Source organism: Cotesia typhae, unplaced genomic scaffold, assembly GCF_013202065.1.
Source record: "Cotesia typhae breed Kobodo isofemale line unplaced genomic scaffold, CoteBio_Ctyphae contig_59, whole genome shotgun sequence".
In the NCBI taxonomy this organism is placed as follows: Eukaryota; Metazoa; Arthropoda; class Insecta; order Hymenoptera; family Braconidae; genus Cotesia; species Cotesia typhae.
Window position 1 is genome coordinate 1,719,498 of NW_027423761.1, and position 17,599 is coordinate 1,737,096.

General features: G+C 28.1%; 3 protein-coding genes across 4 annotated transcripts; 1 reads left to right on the forward strand and 2 right to left on the reverse strand.

The window, feature by feature from the left end:
* The first annotated feature begins 896 nt into the window (after positions 1-896).
* On the forward strand, positions 897-10,256 carry LOC141532178 (uncharacterized). 2 transcript variants are annotated; one of them, XM_074250403.1, is made up of 6 exons: positions 897-1,043; positions 4,546-4,716; positions 4,793-5,217; positions 6,738-7,251; positions 9,168-9,386; positions 9,460-10,256. In XM_074250403.1, exons 2-6 carry the CDS (start codon positions 4,555-4,557, stop codon positions 9,538-9,540), a joined length of 1,401 nt encoding a protein of 466 aa, XP_074106504.1. In that variant the 5' UTR covers positions 897-1,043; positions 4,546-4,554; the 3' UTR covers positions 9,541-10,256. The 2 variants fall into 2 exon arrangements, with proteins under 2 accessions (XP_074106504.1, XP_074106505.1); XM_074250404.1 differs by having other exon boundaries at positions 4,796-5,217.
* On the reverse strand, positions 10,078-13,613 carry LOC141532179 (ADP-ribosylation factor-like protein 3). The gene is made up of 5 exons (XM_074250405.1): positions 13,535-13,613; positions 13,091-13,219; positions 12,885-13,016; positions 11,357-11,593; positions 10,078-10,208 (listed from the first exon to the last, which is right to left on the reverse strand). The coding sequence occupies exons 1-5, from the start codon at positions 13,535-13,537 to the stop codon at positions 10,167-10,169; spliced, it is 543 nt and encodes a 180-aa protein (XP_074106506.1). The 5' UTR covers positions 13,538-13,613; the 3' UTR covers positions 10,078-10,166.
* A 2,510-nt stretch (positions 13,614-16,123) lies between these two features.
* Positions 16,124-17,370, reverse strand: LOC141532397 (nuclear factor NF-kappa-B p105 subunit-like). The gene has a single exon (XM_074250727.1). It carries the CDS (start codon positions 17,368-17,370, stop codon positions 16,183-16,185), a length of 1,188 nt encoding a protein of 395 aa, XP_074106828.1. The 3' UTR covers positions 16,124-16,182.
* Between the last annotated feature and the right edge of the window lie 229 nt (positions 17,371-17,599).

Sequence of the window (17,599 nt, forward strand, 5' to 3'; positions counted from 1 at the left end):
TTTTTCTTAGTGTAATAATTTTAACAGATAATAATTTAAAAATTTCACAAAAAAGCTAACTTGTAACATTTTCTTACAATTATTTATTACACAGAAAAAAAAATGTTCTTGAATCAAGTATATAGTTTTGAAGATCTTAATCTTCTTGATTTGAGTAGAAAAATTCTTGAACGAATAAATTTTTCTTGATTTAATAAAATTTTACTTGATTCAAGAATTTTTCTTTCAAATCAAGCTAATTTTTTTTTTTAGTGTAGATTTCTCCCTCTTCAGTTATTTCAAAAAATGTTGATAATCAAAACTTGATAATCAAAATGACAACTGGACAAAAAAATTCTCAACGTTTCTTTTAATTACTAATAAAATGCCCAAGATAAATACTGAATTTTTATTGTTGAAATTTATGATTCAGCACTGGTTCGACTCACAGTTTGGGCTATTCGAATAATTTCTCCGACTTACCTGCAAACTTCCGAAGTCCTGTAAAAATATCTTCTCCCTCCCTTACCTTCGTCCCTTTTAATTTTCTTGGAACGAGTTAAATATATATTTATCTTTATAGATTCTTTTATTAGAAGTTTATATTAAAAAAATTTAATAAATAATTAATTTTTTTTAATTATGTTTATATAAAAAATAAAAATTTTTGTAATTTATTTTGTGATTTTTCAATAAATTGTTGCTGATTTTTAAATTATTATTTTTTCAACTAAGTCTGCTTGAAAAATATAGAATATGTTTGTAGTTAAGTTATTTATTTAAAAAAGAATTATTTACTATCTCATATAATAATTAGTAGGTCAACTTATATAATAACTAAGAAAATTTTCCTGCATTGTTTGCTACAATACATAATTCCTTCGAACCGTTCAGGTAAGGAAGTACCGTTTGTCAGACTACACTTAACGCCAGTCAAGCCACAGCAACGTCAGGTGTATGAACTCTGGCCACTCTGGCGTGTTATAAGCTTTAAATTTTAGATACTTTAGAAACTCTAGAGTAATTTTATATTAATTGTTTGCATAAATGTGATTTTATTAAAGGTACGTAGTGAATTTTTATTTTTACAATCTAATATTTAAACTTCTTATTTCATTAAATTTTTTACTTACCTTAGCACGTTTTTAAACCGAAAAATTTTGTTATTCCTTTAAATATTTAATCGCGGTGTTATTTGTGTTAGAAATAGCAAAAAATTCCTTCAAAATAATTTTCTACTTCTTATCAAAAATAAACTGATAGCTGATAAGTAGTAAATTAAAATTGTACAGTTAAAGCTATCGATGGCAATAGATCGAACGAAATTATTTTTTAAATTGTGTAACAGAAGGAATTTTTATATTTTCAGAATAAAACTTTGTTAATTATTAAATAAAAAAACCTAATCTTCTCTTAATATCTGAAGTTATTCTGATCGTTTTTTTATGTATTGATATTGACCATTGTGTACCGTTATTCTGTATCAAACCTTGAAGGCGAAGAATGTCAATTTAATGTGGGCTACGGTATTCAGAATCACATATTTTTAGGGTCAACAGCATTGTATTTAAATATTTTATTGATCTTAAATCAAACTGTTTATTTAAATATTTAATATTTGCATTTTCTTTCAAGAAGCGAATATAAACATGTCATTGATCTTGACACTACATTATACTGTAATATAACTACAATTATATGTACCAAGTATATTTATTGAGTCATTTTAATGTTTTTTATCTGGTCTAATAGTTTGAATTTGAATGTTTATTATTTATTACTGAAAAATAATTATTAGTTCATCGCGAATATTTTTTTTTTCAGTTTTTAAAGATAAAGTTTTATTCAACAGAACGCAAATATAAATGCTTAAATAAATGAAGAAGTATACATCATTTTTATTTCAAGGAATATATAGTTTAGTACGAGGCCCGTTGAAGAAGCAACGGTATTCTAATAATCATAATCCGAAACGTTTCCGGCTTGTTGCTTAAAATGATGGCAATATTGACCCGTATTTTCAACAGCCAAACATTTTTGAAGTTAAAATAATAAATTTTTTCGGAAATATATTGTAAAATATTTTTTCAATGTTTAAAGACAATTTTTAAAAATTTTTGCAGATCAATATTTTTAGTACCGGATAATTTTTTTTAAGCGAATAAATTAGTATAAAAGAAAAAATAAAAAAATTTATTTTTATAATTTCTTGCAATTTCTATCCGTTAATAATTTTTTAATTTTTACTGTAATATTACATAAATATATTTTTATTTTATTTAAAAAAAATTTTAAAAATGATCAGAAGTCTGTTAATTTCAATAAAGTAAATATTTGATCTTTTTTCATTCGCAATTTTTGATAAATAAAAAATGTCGGCCAGAAATTTGAGAAAACTTTTTTTTCTATAAAATTTTTTAAATATTAAAAGGAATAATATTGGTCATTTAAATACTATACAGTTTGTAATATTTGGAGCTTCAAGGGCCTTAATTGTGACTATAGGTATATATGTGACAGTTTTAACCATAGTCCACCGAATATTTACACAGGTAGCACGTGGAATCTTTAAGCCCAAAAAATACAAATATAATTTTCAAAATGACATGTGCAATGCAAAGAATGTAAGGTAAAGAAACCAAATATTGACCTGACAGCCAGAGTTGAAATTTAAATCGTAGATTCAACGTATTGAACGTTAAAATCGTCATTTGAACGTAATGGACGTTAAAAACGTATGTTGAGCGTACCCAACGTATTATAAATGTAAAGAGAACCAATAATGAGTGAAAATAGTGATATTAAAACTACTCAATTAACTACACATTTTTAATTTTCTTAGCAGGAAGCTAAAAATTTTAATTTTTTTTTTTTTTTTGTAAACTTCCAGTGGTACAAAATTTTATAAAATTGTATGAAAAGTTATCATTTTATATACAGACTAGCTATTACCTGCCCGCTTCACTGGGCATTTTATAGAATTGTATTTTTAGATTTAAACTTGAAATTTAATTAGAGTATTGTTTTGACTTTCACAAATTCCAAATTTCATCGAATTAGCATATACCTTTTATCCATGTAATTATTCCAGCTAATATTCATTGTAACTTTCAATGTGCAATCATTATAATGTTTGCGTGGCTTTTTTCAAAGATGAATAATAATTGACACGAAGAAAAAAATTTGAAATGAGAATTTGGAGCCTATAGGAGCTATAGCTTGGAAATTAAAAAATTTAAATGTTAACACCCGCCTTCGCAAACCCCTGTGAGGTGAGCTATCATAAAATTTGCCCATCGACTTTTTCTACATCTCTTACAGAAGATTCCTACCAAATTTGGAGTCGACAGGAGCTATAGTTTTAAAAACGGGAATTTTTCATTATTAACGCCCCCGCAATCCTCTTTGGGGTAGAATATCGTAAAATTCATTCATAAATTATTTTTTCATCATTTACAGAAAATTCCTACAAAATTTGGAGTCTGTAGGGGTTATAGCTTGAAAATTAAAAATTTTGATTGTTAATATCCACCCCCGCAACCCTCTGTGAGGTGAGATATCGTAAAATTCGTTTATAGATTATTTCTACATCTCTTACAGGAGATTTCTACCAAATTTGGAGTCGATAGGACCTTTAGCTTAAAAATTAAAAATTTTCATTGTTAAAAGCCACCCCCGCAACCCCCTGTGGGAGTGAGATATCGTAAAATTCGTTCATAAATTATTTTTACATCATTTACAGAAGATTTCTACCATATTTAGAGTCGATAGGACCTTTAGCTTGAAAATTAAAAATTTTCATTGTTCAAAGTCACCCCCGCAGCCCCCATGGGGGGGTGAAATATCGTGAAATTCATTCATAGATTATTTCTACATCTCCTACAGAAGATTCCTACCAAATTTGGTGTCGATAGGAGCTATAGTTTAAAAACGGGAATTTTTCATTATTAACGCCCCCGCAACCCCCCTTGTGGGTGGAATTCCGTAAAATCCGTTCTTAGCTGACCTCTACTTGGCGAAAGGAATATTCCTACCAAATTTCAAGTTTCTAGGTCTGATGGTTCCCGAGATATCGTGATGAGTGACTATATAGATACGAATCTCTTATATATATATATATATATATATATATATATATATATATATATATATATATATATATATATATATATATATATATATATATATATATATATAAATTTTGTAAATAAAAGTATTACATTTTTTAAGTTAAAACTATAAAATTAGGATAATTCTCGTTTCAGCTCATAAACTCTTCCTATAAATTTACAAATAATGTATTCATGTTCATTTTATCTAAACTGGTCAATATTTGGAGCCTTTAACATACGTATTTTTACAACGTCTAAATATTTTAATTGCAATAAATGAACAATAAGTGCCGAATGAAATAACATTAATTTATAAAAGAGAAATTTTTTCGAAAACTGCGATTCTTAGAAATCAAAATTTTAAATATTTATAGAGATAAATCATTTGAAAAACTAAATTGTTAGTTCCACTTTATTATAAAAATTATCAAACAATTAATAATTTATGTTTCAGGTTAAAAAAATGTATCTTCCAAAGAGTATAATAATCATAGCTTTCCTGGGCATTGTTGTTGGTGAGAAGAATGATGATGTTGACATTTCCAGTGCATTCGTCGAAGTTGCCAATTCGTTTTTTTCTAATGAATCACCGGGGCCAAATAGATTTATGAATGAGAATAATAATGTACGGACTAAAAAAAAATTTTTTTTACTCATCACAAATACAAAATTATAATTTTTAATTTATTTCTTAATTGTAGCAGGGCTTAGCTGGATTCGGTCAAATTTTAACCGGTCTGGGGAACTTGATGGCAGGTTCATCAGGAAACCAAAACAGCAAAAATCAAGGAGGTTTTGATTTATCAATGCTCGGTCCAGTTTTACAGATGGTTGCTTCTTCGGCCGGTATTAGCAATAATAATCAACAGGCGAAAAAAATGGGGTCTGATAATGAAGAAGGAAATGGGTTTGATTTCGAAGGGATGCTGAACATGGCCAGTATGTTTATGGGTTCACGTGAAAACGGAAATGCTGAAGGTATCATGGGATTACTTCCGATGATATTGGAAAACTTAAACTCTGGTGAATCATCTAACGATCATCAGAAAAAATATGATCACTCAGCTCATTCATGGTACATGCCACCAATTCTCGAAAATGCACATATTCTATGGGATCATTTCAGGTAAAAAATCATCTATGTAATTAAAAGAACAAGAAAAATTTAAGCTCAGAAGTATTTATAATATAAAATGAGTTTTTTGAATTCAATTTAGAATCATTAAAGGTGGTACCCTCGCCAGAGTCATTTTATTAAAATTTTTTAAAAATTTTGGCAGATTAATGTTCATATAATTCTGCATTGATTGGCGCAATTTGAAAATTTTTGACCATCTAGTTTCAGAGATATTTAATTTCAAAGTTTGAGTTTTGAACGCTCTTATACATTACGGTATACGGGATATCCAAAAGTTTACCTACAAACATTTTTATATCTCAGAAACTTTTCTTAGGATCTTTTTAAAAAACTACAGTAACGTTAACTAACAACTAAACAATTTTTTTAAAATAATTTCATTGATAATTATTACCACACAGTTTCACAGATATTTATTAATAAGTAATGAAAAATTTACCAGACTTTAGCCGAGGAAGGGATACGTTAATAAAGCTATGGCAACAACGCAAGTTTTGTGAGCCGCGAAAAAAGTATGAGACGCGCATGCGCTGAAAAATTTGAAAAGTTTATTGTACGTCAGGTGTAATATTATAGTTATTAATTTTATTTATTTAAAAAAAAAATTACAATGATTATTTTATGAAAATAAGTATTTTTCTATATTTATTAAAAATTCAAAAAAGTTAACAATTTTAATATAATAATATATATTAATCTTTGATAAGTTATAAAAATAATAGTCAGATGAAATAATAAAAAATAGTAAAATTTAAAATCAGTCAATACATCAACACAAAAAATTTAATTACTGATTTTTCTGAAAAAACAAAACAATACTGTCAATTATTTTTTTTCAGATAAAAATTTTTCAGACATTGTAATTATATTTCCAAATAAATGTATGTAAATAAATAAATAAACGCATGTATCAAAACAGAGGTTAGTCTACAGCTGGTCCAAAAAACTACAGTGTAACCACTATAAAATATCTTAACGCTCATGCAGTGTTGCTAGACTTTTCAAACGATCAGTTTCTCGTTCGTGATTGGCTAAAATAAGTACATAAACAGCAAAAAGTTTTAGGCTTGTCAATAATGACTCTCAAATATATGTACCGTACACTCTAACATAAACTTTTGACTATGGAAGTCGCGAGGGTTCTACCTTAAAAAAGTCTTGACTTGAATCTGTGCGATTTCAATGTTTTACATGCTTTTCAGCAGGGGTTCATTTATTATCTTCATTAGTTTTGATTAATTTGTTGCACTGAAAAAGAAATTCTTGACTGGAGTGTAAATTTTCTTGGCTCAAGAAAATATCAAGGAAGATTGAAAATTTCTTGAATGTCAAAGTCTCTTGAGACAAGATAAATTTCTTGACCAAAGAAAATTTTTTCTTGCCCCAAAATAACTTTTATTTTCCTTAAAATTTTCTTGGCGCAAGAAATTTGTTTTTTGTGTGTGGTTCTATAAATTTGTTCCGTCTATAAATTAATTCGGAAAAATTAAGAACAAATTTTTTTTCAGAAATTCTGAACTTGGACAAACACTGTGGAAAAATAGTGGGTTAGCTCACATCGTTGGTTCTATGAGCGATTCGGAAGGGCACATAATGTATGAACGGATTCTGGAAAGTTTTGAAAATCCAAGCGCTCGTCGTCGGTGGATAAGATCTCTAACAAACTTTGTGGCTGAATGGTTTTCACACATATCTGATCCTGATATTCAAACTCGTTACATGACAACTGCTCAATTTGTAGTCAATAGTTTCCTGAAATCCCAAGGATTTCCCAAGTCAGCAGTATTCGATCAAACAAGGCCTGCTGAGAGCCTTACTAGGATGATAAATGCTGGAGCGAAGAGATACGTAAACATGAATATAGATAGTGCTAAGTATATAAGACCTGCAGTGGCGTATGTTCAAGATCTGATAAAGCTAGCTTCTGAAAAAGGATTTATCATGTCCAGGGTAAATGCTCATGAACTTAGCAATCGTCTCAGTGACACTATTAACAATGATATTGTAGCTCCAATTCTTAAGGTAAGTAATAGCTAAATGATGAACAGCCAGTTATAAAATGATTCGAGGGGTTTTTAATAAATTTTGTTGATAAAAATGTAGCGTACACAGAAAAAAATTTCTGGAAAAATTTACGATTTAACTATTGTAAAGCTGGACTATACTTTTATTACTATTAATTGTCAAATATTTTAAAAGAAAATTTATTATTTATTCATGAAAAAATAGGATATCCACTTTTATAATTTAGATGAAAAATATGAAAATATATCATGTAAGCAAACTATTCGTAACTTAACTGGTCAAATATATCAAAGCATAAAAATATATGCAAACCCTATATTCATGCGCGGGCTTGCGCGCGCAAATTTGAATTCTAGTTACTATTGTAAAAAGGAAGAAATTAAAATTTCCAATGCTGGCTCTGTATCTTTCCAATAGACGTATAACAAATTTTACAATAGTTGAATTGGAATGTTTCTCAATTAGTGTGATGACTAGTCGTGCACACCACTAGACTCCGAGTTTGTAATAGGACGAAAATTCTGATTTCTTTTTTCGGTTATTGTCCACTAGGCTGTGCCAAAATTCAATTTCCGTGAAGAACCTTTTAAAATTGGAATTCTGAGTTCCGCTTTTAGCAGGAGCTGTGTTTAGGAATTTCTTAAGATATTTTGGGGTGAGACGATTTATTTGATTTTCATAGAATTTTTAACAGGAGCTTTAGTTGGGCACTTCCGGCCAAATTTTGAATTTTCAGCGGAAGTACCCAAACTAAACTCCTGTTAAAAATTCTATGAAAATCAAATAAATCGTCTCACCCCAAAATATCTTAGGAAATGCCCAAACACAGCTCCTGCCAAAAGCGGAACTCAAAATTCTAATTTTAAAAGGTTCTTCATGAAAATTGAATTTTGGCACACCCTAATACATATGTACAAAAATAAAAGAACTTTTCTTATTTTTCTCACGTGAAAACTATGGCACCACTTAATCAAGCTAGTTTTTCTCAAATTGCGCGCGCATTTCATAAGAAAAATTGACGTCAACAATAAAAAAAAAAAAAAATAGAAAATACTCGATAAGAAATTACTTAATTATTTATCTTTCTTTTAAACATCAATGGCAAAATTTACTTTTTGCTTAAAATAGAGATATTTTCTTGATCTAAGAATTTACTTTGGAAGACAAATGATTATTTTGCTTTAAGAATTTCTTGTCTTAATTTAGATTTTCTTGGCTTAAGAGCTATATTATCTTCAATCGATACACTTAGTTTTTCAACCAAAATAACATTATCGTTTAAAAAACTTAAAATAATTCATCAAAGTATGTTTCAAAAACTAAATAGTCTTTAATTGTTATACCGAAAAAAAATTATTTCTTGGAAATAAGTAAATTAATGACTCAAAAAAAAGCCATTCTTAACACAAGTCGGTAACATCTTGAATCAATGTTATCGCTTACCTTGAACCAACAGACAAAAATTCTTGAAAGAAATATTGAAAGATAATACAGAAATTCTTGAAAGATATATCTATATCTAGTTTCAAGAGTTTAAAATTTGAAAAAAAAAAAAAGTTTCTTGAATCAAGATTGTTTTTCTATCAGTGTAGATTTTTACAATTTGAAAATTTTGTTCCATTCTTTTTTTTATTTATACACAGAAAAAAAAATTAATTTGAATCAAGGGAAAAATTCTTAAACCAAGAAAATAATTTTGAAGAGTTTCATTGTCTTGGACCAAGACGAAAAATTCTTGAATCAAGTAAAATTTATTTAAACCAATAAAAATTTTTCTACTCAAATCAAGAAGATGAAATTCTTTAAAATGATTTACTTGATTCAAGTAAATTTTTTTTTCTGTGTATAATTTAATAAAAATATCACGTCTTTTACAGCATAAAATAACTTATCAATAAAACAAATTTTTACAGACTTACCGAGCGTACAAATGGGCACTAAAATCACCAAAATGCGCAACTCACATTTTATGCGTTATCAATCAAAAGCAGTCAGATGACAATAATAAATCTGTCCTCCGAGAGACTATTATAAAACTTAGCAGTTTTCCAGCTGCGTGGGCAATTAGCACGAAAACAAACGTTAGCTTCTGGACACTTTATGGCGCTATTAGAGAAAATGATCAATGTTTCGTACGTATCTTGGTAAAAAGTTTAGCAGTTTATTACAGTAATAAAATACTAAATTATTTAATGGCTGTTGCAGGATAAGTATCCAGTTGACTGTAATGATTTCCATGAAGAAGAAATCCGAGTTACTACAGAAGCGATCCATAGCGAATTATAAACATGTGGCATTATGAGCACGTAGCATAAAACTTAAAGACTTATTCAATACAAGTTGATGAATTTTCAAGTGATTTATACATTGTTAAGACACCAACGGCTTTTAATATTTTCATAAATCCGTTATAGTCGAGAAGAAATAAAATATTGGATATGTTTAATATTAGTGTGATAACATAAAGATATTATTTTATTATTTTACTTAACGTTTTTATTTTATCTCACAAGTTTTTGACTTAATGTTATTTTAAGTTGAAAATATAATTATTTTACATCGTTTCAAAAATATTAATCACAAAGATTTCAATTGTATTGATAATAATGACAAATTTGTTGGAAGGTCTACATTCATAAATGTTTATCAATGATTGAAACATTAAATTAGCTCCATACCATTAAGTGCAATACTATCACATATATAGATATGTAATTATAAGTCAAGTAATAAGAAATGTGAACTTTTGTCTTGTTTTTAAAAATAATTATTTTTATCAAACCTATTTACCATTAATTAATTATTTGTAAATATTAGGTAAATGTCAAAATGAATATAACAAATGTACAAAAATTTTGTCGGCGCTGCATATTCATTTCGATAATAGTTTGATTAGAGTATCATTTTAAATATTACTTCTTTTTGATACTTTTGCATGCCCATTCAAGTCCTTCCTGTAATAATTTTTATGTAACATGCAATAAATTTATTTAAATAATTAATCTTAGAAGGATTATTATTTTTAAATAAATATACTCTAGATAGCACTTTTTATTATCTGTTATTAAAATAATCTTTTATAACATTATACAAAAAATTATTACATTCGATAATGAAAATAGATAAATAGAGTATTGTTCATGTTAATTTGTAATACTTTTTAAATTAGTGCTGAGAGAAATTATAGAAAACAAAAAAAATTTCCTATAATTTTTCGAAGAAAAATTTAAATTTTAGTTGTTAGAAGAAAATAGTCTGTTAAAATATACAAAATTAAATATTTTACCTATCACCCGTGTAAAAAAAAATTGTCCCAAGCTTAGGACATCCAAACGTGACACAATTTGGGACATTTTTGGGACATTTCAAAAATAATTTTAGAACTTTTTAAAAATATTTTTAAGACAATTTTAAACGTTTTTCAAATGATTTTAAGAAAGACAATTTATTTTTGCACGGTTATAGATTTATCGTAAGATTAATGGATGAAATGTCCCAAAATTGTTCCAAAAATGTCCTAAATTTGTTCCAAAAATGTCCCAAAATTGTCCTAAAAATTTTCATCCATTAATTTTACGATAAATCTTTAACCGTGCAAAAATAAATTGTCTGTCTTAAAATCATTTGAAAAACGTTTAAAATTGTCTTAAAAATATTTTTAAAAAGTTCTAAAAAAGTGTTAAATACTTAACAAAAATGTTTTGACGCAATGATACAAAATTTTTTACTGTGTACAAATTATGTTAGTTTAGAACACAGTCGAAGTTACAATCAGCAATACTTAAACTGTATCTAAGTATAAAGTATTTTTGGACGTAAAAAAAAAAAAAAAATTCGCTTATACTAGATTGTACTGCACAATACGTATTAATTAATGTAGAGACCGTCTCTACAACAATATTTATTATTAAAAAGAATCGATACATTTTTTGTAAATCGATACATTCCTAAAAGAACGAGCTGTAATTAATTTTTTTTTCCACACGAGTATTGATTCTGTTTAAAAATATTAATTCAAATAAAGTCATCATCAAGTTTGTATATATTATTGAGACTAAAATCTTCTGACAAAATGAATAAACTATAAAAAATAATTTCATACCTTTACACCCTTGCTTTCTGTTGCAATACAAGATTGTATTTGCCAATCACGGTCTTTGATATTATGAAGCCCTAATCCTTCAGCAATCTCGGCAGCAGTGACTGCCTGTCCCAAATCTTGTTTGTTTGCATAAACTAATAATGGAACTCCGCGTAATTTTTCTTCCATCAAAAGCTCCGAAAGTTCTTGGCCTGTTTCGTCAAGTCTTTTAATATCTGCACTGTCTACTACGTAAATCTAGAGAAAAAAAAATTAATAATTGAATTTTTTATTTATATTGTACTATCTATATGTATATAGGAGACTTTCTATAGATATAGTCACTCATCACGATATCTCTGGAACTATAAGACCTAGAGATTTGAAATTTGGCAGGAATATTCCTTTCGCCAAGTAGAGGTCAGCTAAGAACGGATTTTACAAAATTCCACTTACAAGGGGGGTTGCGGAGGCGTTAACAATGAAAAATTCCCGTTTTTAAACTATAGCTCCTATCGACTCCAAATTTGGTAGGAATCTTCTGTAAGAGATGTAGAAATAATCTATAAACGAATTTTACGATATCTCACCTTACAGAGGGTTGCGGGGGTGGGTATTAACAATCAAAATTTTTAATTTTCAAGCTATAACTCCTACAGACTCCAAATTTTGTAGGAATTTTCTGTAAGTGATGAAAAAATAATTTATGAACGAATTTTACGATATTCTACCCTAAAGAGGATTGCGGGGGCGTTAATAATGAAAAATTCCAATTTTTAAACTATAACTCCTATTGACTCCAAATTTGGTAGGAATCTTCTGTAAGAGATGTAGAAAAAGTCTATGGGCAAATTTTATGATAACTTATCTCACAGGGGTTTGCGAAGGTGGGTGTTAACATTACAAATTTTTAATTTCCAAGCTATAGCTTCTATAGACTCCAAATTCTCATTTCAAATTTTTTTCTTCGTGTCAATTATTATTAATTTTTGAAAAAAAGCCACGCAAACATTATAATGATTGCACATTGAATGTTACAATGAATATTAGCTGGAATAATTACATGGATAAAATGTATATGCTAACTCGATGAAATTTGGAATTTGTAAAAGTCAAAACAATACTCTAATTAAATTCCAAGTTTAGATCTAAAAATACAATTCTATAAAATGCCCAGCGAAGCGGGCGGGTAACAGCTAGTATATACAATGAGAGAGAAAATTTATTTTAAAAAAAATGAGCAATGTTGTAATAAGAAATTAATTTTTCGAAAATTGTAAATAATTTAATTGAATTTAAAATAATTTAAATAATAAATTAAATTGGAATAAAAAAATTTGGATCAAATATCGAGTTGTCTGTATAGGAATGTTTTTTTTTACAAGTCAAAAAAATTTTTTTCATCAAAAAAGTCACTGTAAAAAAAATTTTTAATTCTCGAGCTAAGAAATAAAATTGTTTGAAATTAATTTCTTGTCACAACGATGTCCATTTTTTTCAAAATAAATTTTTTCTCTCAATGTAGTGCTTAATTTACAGTTGTACTTACAAGAATATCGGTGTTTTCGAAATAATTTCGCCAATAAGGTCTTATTTTTCGCGCGCCGCCAATGTCCCATACATTAAGTTTGAAACCTTCACTTTGGACACTTTTTATATTGAAACCTTGCGTCGGCGTAACCTTTAATGAATAATAAAGTAATGTTTACATACATGCTCTATTTCCGTTTAAATACGTAACAGAAAATTAGATACTTGAGTGATATCTTCGCTAGCCAATGATTTTAAAATGGTTGTTTTTCCAGCGTTGTCGAGACCAAGCAATAAAAGTCTTAGTTCTTTATCGTGGGTTGAACGCAATTTTCGTAAAATTGATAACAGTCCCTGAAATCAGTTCAATTTTTAATTAATAAAATTAGTTGCTTAAAATTTCTTAACGAGTTATTCCTTAACCAATTTAAAATTAAACAATATTAACAATACATTAATTTTGTTTAAATTATTTAAAACTCCAGCTTATCAAATAAAGAATATTTTAATATTTTAATATCAGTTTAGTATCAATTGGTCAAGGGCAAATTTTTCGAGGATCAATCACTTTTTATAAACAGTTTACATATTTTTTTCTCATAATATTTGATAATCATAATGATATCTTACAAAACGTTAAAAATAAATTTTATCACTGAATTTTCTTACCATTTTTATGAAATGTAAAAACACAACTTCAGCACCTTGATACTTACGAAGGATTACTACACTATGTAGACATAATGCAATAACTTTTGTGTTGTTAGTTTCGTTGCTAAGGCAGGTGCTACCATCTCTATATGTAACTAAATTTTTCTTGCATTTGACATGCGCCTAACTAAAAACAAGTAAAACAAGTGAACAAAAAAATTACTTAAAATTATATACATATGGAGTATTCTACGACTAATCGACCACTTATGACCCTGACCCCTTTTGATTTGACTGAAAGTTATGAATTTTTAAAAAACCTGGCTTTTTTTTTTTTAATTTCAATTTATTCGGACATTAATTTTTTTAAAACTTTTATTTTTAAATGATCTTTTTGAAAAAGTTTACAAAGTAATTATTCAAATCTAACAATTAAAATTTGTAAGCATTATTAACAGTAGAACTGGGGACTTAAAGGGAATTCTAATTGACCATCGTAAGTAACCGGAGATAAGTTTTTATGAATATAATTTGCTATGCTTCATGAATGTTAAATAAAGTATTTTGGTAAAAGGATGACAAAAGAACTTTACTAAATTCTAAGGATCAAAGGACTAGGAAAATATAAGTCATAAATTAAATTTAAGTAATGTATTTACTTTTAAGTTTAAATTTGTAAGAAACCTTTTGTAATTAACTATTGTAAGTGAGAGACAAGAGCCAGATGGACATCTAATAGACCCTAGTCAGGCTTAATGGCAGAGACTACCCCCTATCTTACTGATAAACTCTGTATAGACTCTCGCCTGGTTCTAGAATCTCATTAACAACAGTTAATATTATCTTGGGACTATTTTTGACAAATACAATAAGTTATAAAAGTTGAGATATGGCTCCTTTGGGATTAACAGCTTTAAACATTTATTGCAAAAATTTTATGATGGGCCCAAGAAAAGTCCTAATGACTATTTTTTTTTACTTTCTCTTTTTCGGAATACTATTATCAAAGAAAAAATCCCAAAAATTGATACAAGACAGTTATAATGTGGACTAGGTTGGCTTAGCATCAAGAGTCGTCGTATCTATTTTCTAAGCTGTTATTTTTATAAATTATTACTTGTTGGTAAGCCCAGTTATCTGCATGAATTGTTCATTGAAGATATGGATGTAAGACGATCAGAAAGACTAGTAATAATGAAAAACAACATTAACTTTACAATGCCAAATTTCTGTACGATTTACTATGAAACATCATTTGTTGTTACTGCAATTCGTCTCTGGGAAGAATTACCAAGTGAAATAATAAATGCAATTAGTCTTGAAGCATTTAAGAATAGATTATTTGATTACTTGTTTAATTTAGACATTTCAGTTATTGTATGCTAATATCAAATAAGTCATTGTAAGATATATGATAGTTGTTCGTCATTTAAGATTTAATATTATTTGAAAATTATATGAAACTAGCGACTCGGTCCGCTTCGCTGAGCTTCAGTCAAAATGATTAAAGTTTTTGTTATAATTTTTTATTTTATTATAATGATCAATTAATTTTTAAATTCGAACAATAAGTTCAATACAATAATAATTAATCTAGAGCAATAACTAAAATTAATAAAATCATAAGTAATAAATTTTGCATTATTCATCGTCAAATAAAAGATTCCTACCAAATTTCAAGTCTGTAGTAGAAGTTACAGTGTGGAAATGGAAATTTAATATTCTAACACCCACCCCCCGCAATCCTTATAGGGGGTGGATTGTTGTAAAATCCGCTCTTAGATCATTTCCGCATCACATATAGAAGACTCCACCTAAATTTGCCGTCTGTAGGATCAACAATTTGAAAGTTAAAAATTTTCATTGTTAATATCCACCCCCGCAACGCCCCTGTGGAGCGAGCTATCGTAAAATTCATTCATAGATTATTTATATATCTCTTACGGAAGATTTTTTCCCCAATTTGGGAGCTATAGGAGCTATAGTTCACAAACGGGAATTATTCATTGTTAACGCCCCCGCAATCCCCTTTGAGGGAGGATTTTTAAAAAATTTTTTTACATACAAACCTTCTCCAAAAAATTCTGAAAACAACAAAAAAAATGTAGCTCAATCGGTCCAGCCGTTCTCAAGTGATGCGTGGAAAATACATGCGGCATTTTATTTTTATTTATATAGATAGATAGATAGATCAACCAAAAAATATTAATTGTTAACAACAAAGTAGAACATAACAACAAATTGTTATTTGAATTTTGTAAGTGATCTAGGATGTTATTTTAAATTATCTTCTCAGTTAAATCAAAATCTAAATTTACAAATAATAAATTAAAAATAAATCAATCAATATTAAAATTAGTTATTAAGTATATATTGTTTATCGTTATTTGTACTGTATATTATTAAATATAATATAATTTTGTATTTGTCATTCGGCTATTATAGCCTTGGCATAAAAAAAAAAATTTGAAATAAATCTATGAAAGGTTTTTTACAGGATAAGGTAAAAGGATATTGGTTATGACTTCGTTCGATATTAGTATTAAAATAAAAGTATTTAGATTTAAGAAAATGAAAAAATTTTATTTTATTTTACAAGACTTGAAATTAAAATTTTACAAATAGCAAATATCACACAGTTAAATATTATAGATTACATATCATAGTTATTTTATTAACAATTTGAGGTCGTCATTACTTAAAAAATGTAAAATTTCTCTAATAATAAGACACGGTAAAGAACTACCAAAAATTTCATATATTTCTTCCTGCGAATCACTCAACAAAGTTCGGCGTTCCAATCCTTTCATTAAACGTTCGAAAATCATTTCACCATAGATAGGAAATTTTATTATTAATTCTTTTTCGCTGAAAGAATTCTTAAAATATTTTAAACCTATAGCTAACTTATGAATACTTTTATTTAAAATATTAAAATAACTTAAATTAGTGTCAGCAATTTTAGTCTCTTTCAATAAATGAACTTCCTTAATAGACTGTTCATGGAGTGCAACTAAATCCTTAACACTAATTAATTTTAAAATAGCTTCACTCACATAAAAATTTGCAGCACGCATCTTAATTACATGGTTTTCAATTAAATTAACTATTTTACGATAATGACCACTTAAATATGGATTTTCTTCGATTAACTTTATCGCTAAATTTAATGGGGTACAATTTTCTTTATCGACTAAATTAAAATCCATGCCACTATTTAAAAGATATTTTAAAACTTTATCACTATAATTTTTGACAGCTTTATGAAGTAAATTTTTTCTGAGAAAATCGACGAGGCCGTTAATATTCGTACACTTTCTTAAAAAAAACTTGATAACTTGGAGATTGTCTTCTTCTACGGCCAGATTAAATTCCGTCGTATATCTCCCATCTTTAATAACACTTACCTCCGCTCCGAAAGTCTCTAGGAGCTGGAGGATTTCGATGTTGTTGGCCCTTATGGCCAATCGCAATGAAGAATAAATTTCCTCACTTCCTTGCTCGATGGTGGCATTATTTTTTAATAAAAATTCCACGATGCGAGCGTTCCCCGAAAAAATTGCTAAATGCAAAGTTGACCACTTGTAATAACTTGACATGATGTCCTTTTTCACAGCGTTGACATCAGCTCCGGAGTTAATCAACTTCTTCATCAGGTCCAAGTCTTGCTTGACAACAGCCAAATGAAGTGCTGTTCCCAGAGATGGTATGTTGAGGTCCAGGTCCACCTTGTTTTCCAGCAAAACGTCGATGAATTTCTCATCAGCAGCTTCGATGGCATAATGAAGAATCGGTAACTTTCCGGACTTTATTAAACAGAAAAGATCTTCTGAATTGCAATTACATGCGACCATTATTGTTGGCTTAGCGTAAAAATGCACTAAAAATTAACAATCACAAAAACTTGTGAGCACACTTCTCGAGTATCGTCAGATACAAGTGACCATACAAATGAATGAGACCCGACAAGACCCCTTATCTCCCCACTCTACGATGAAAAATCAAAATGGTAATATCCCTACTCTTCCGAAGTACGATACTTCTAGACGAGTTCTAGACTATTCTAGTGCAAAAAAATTATAA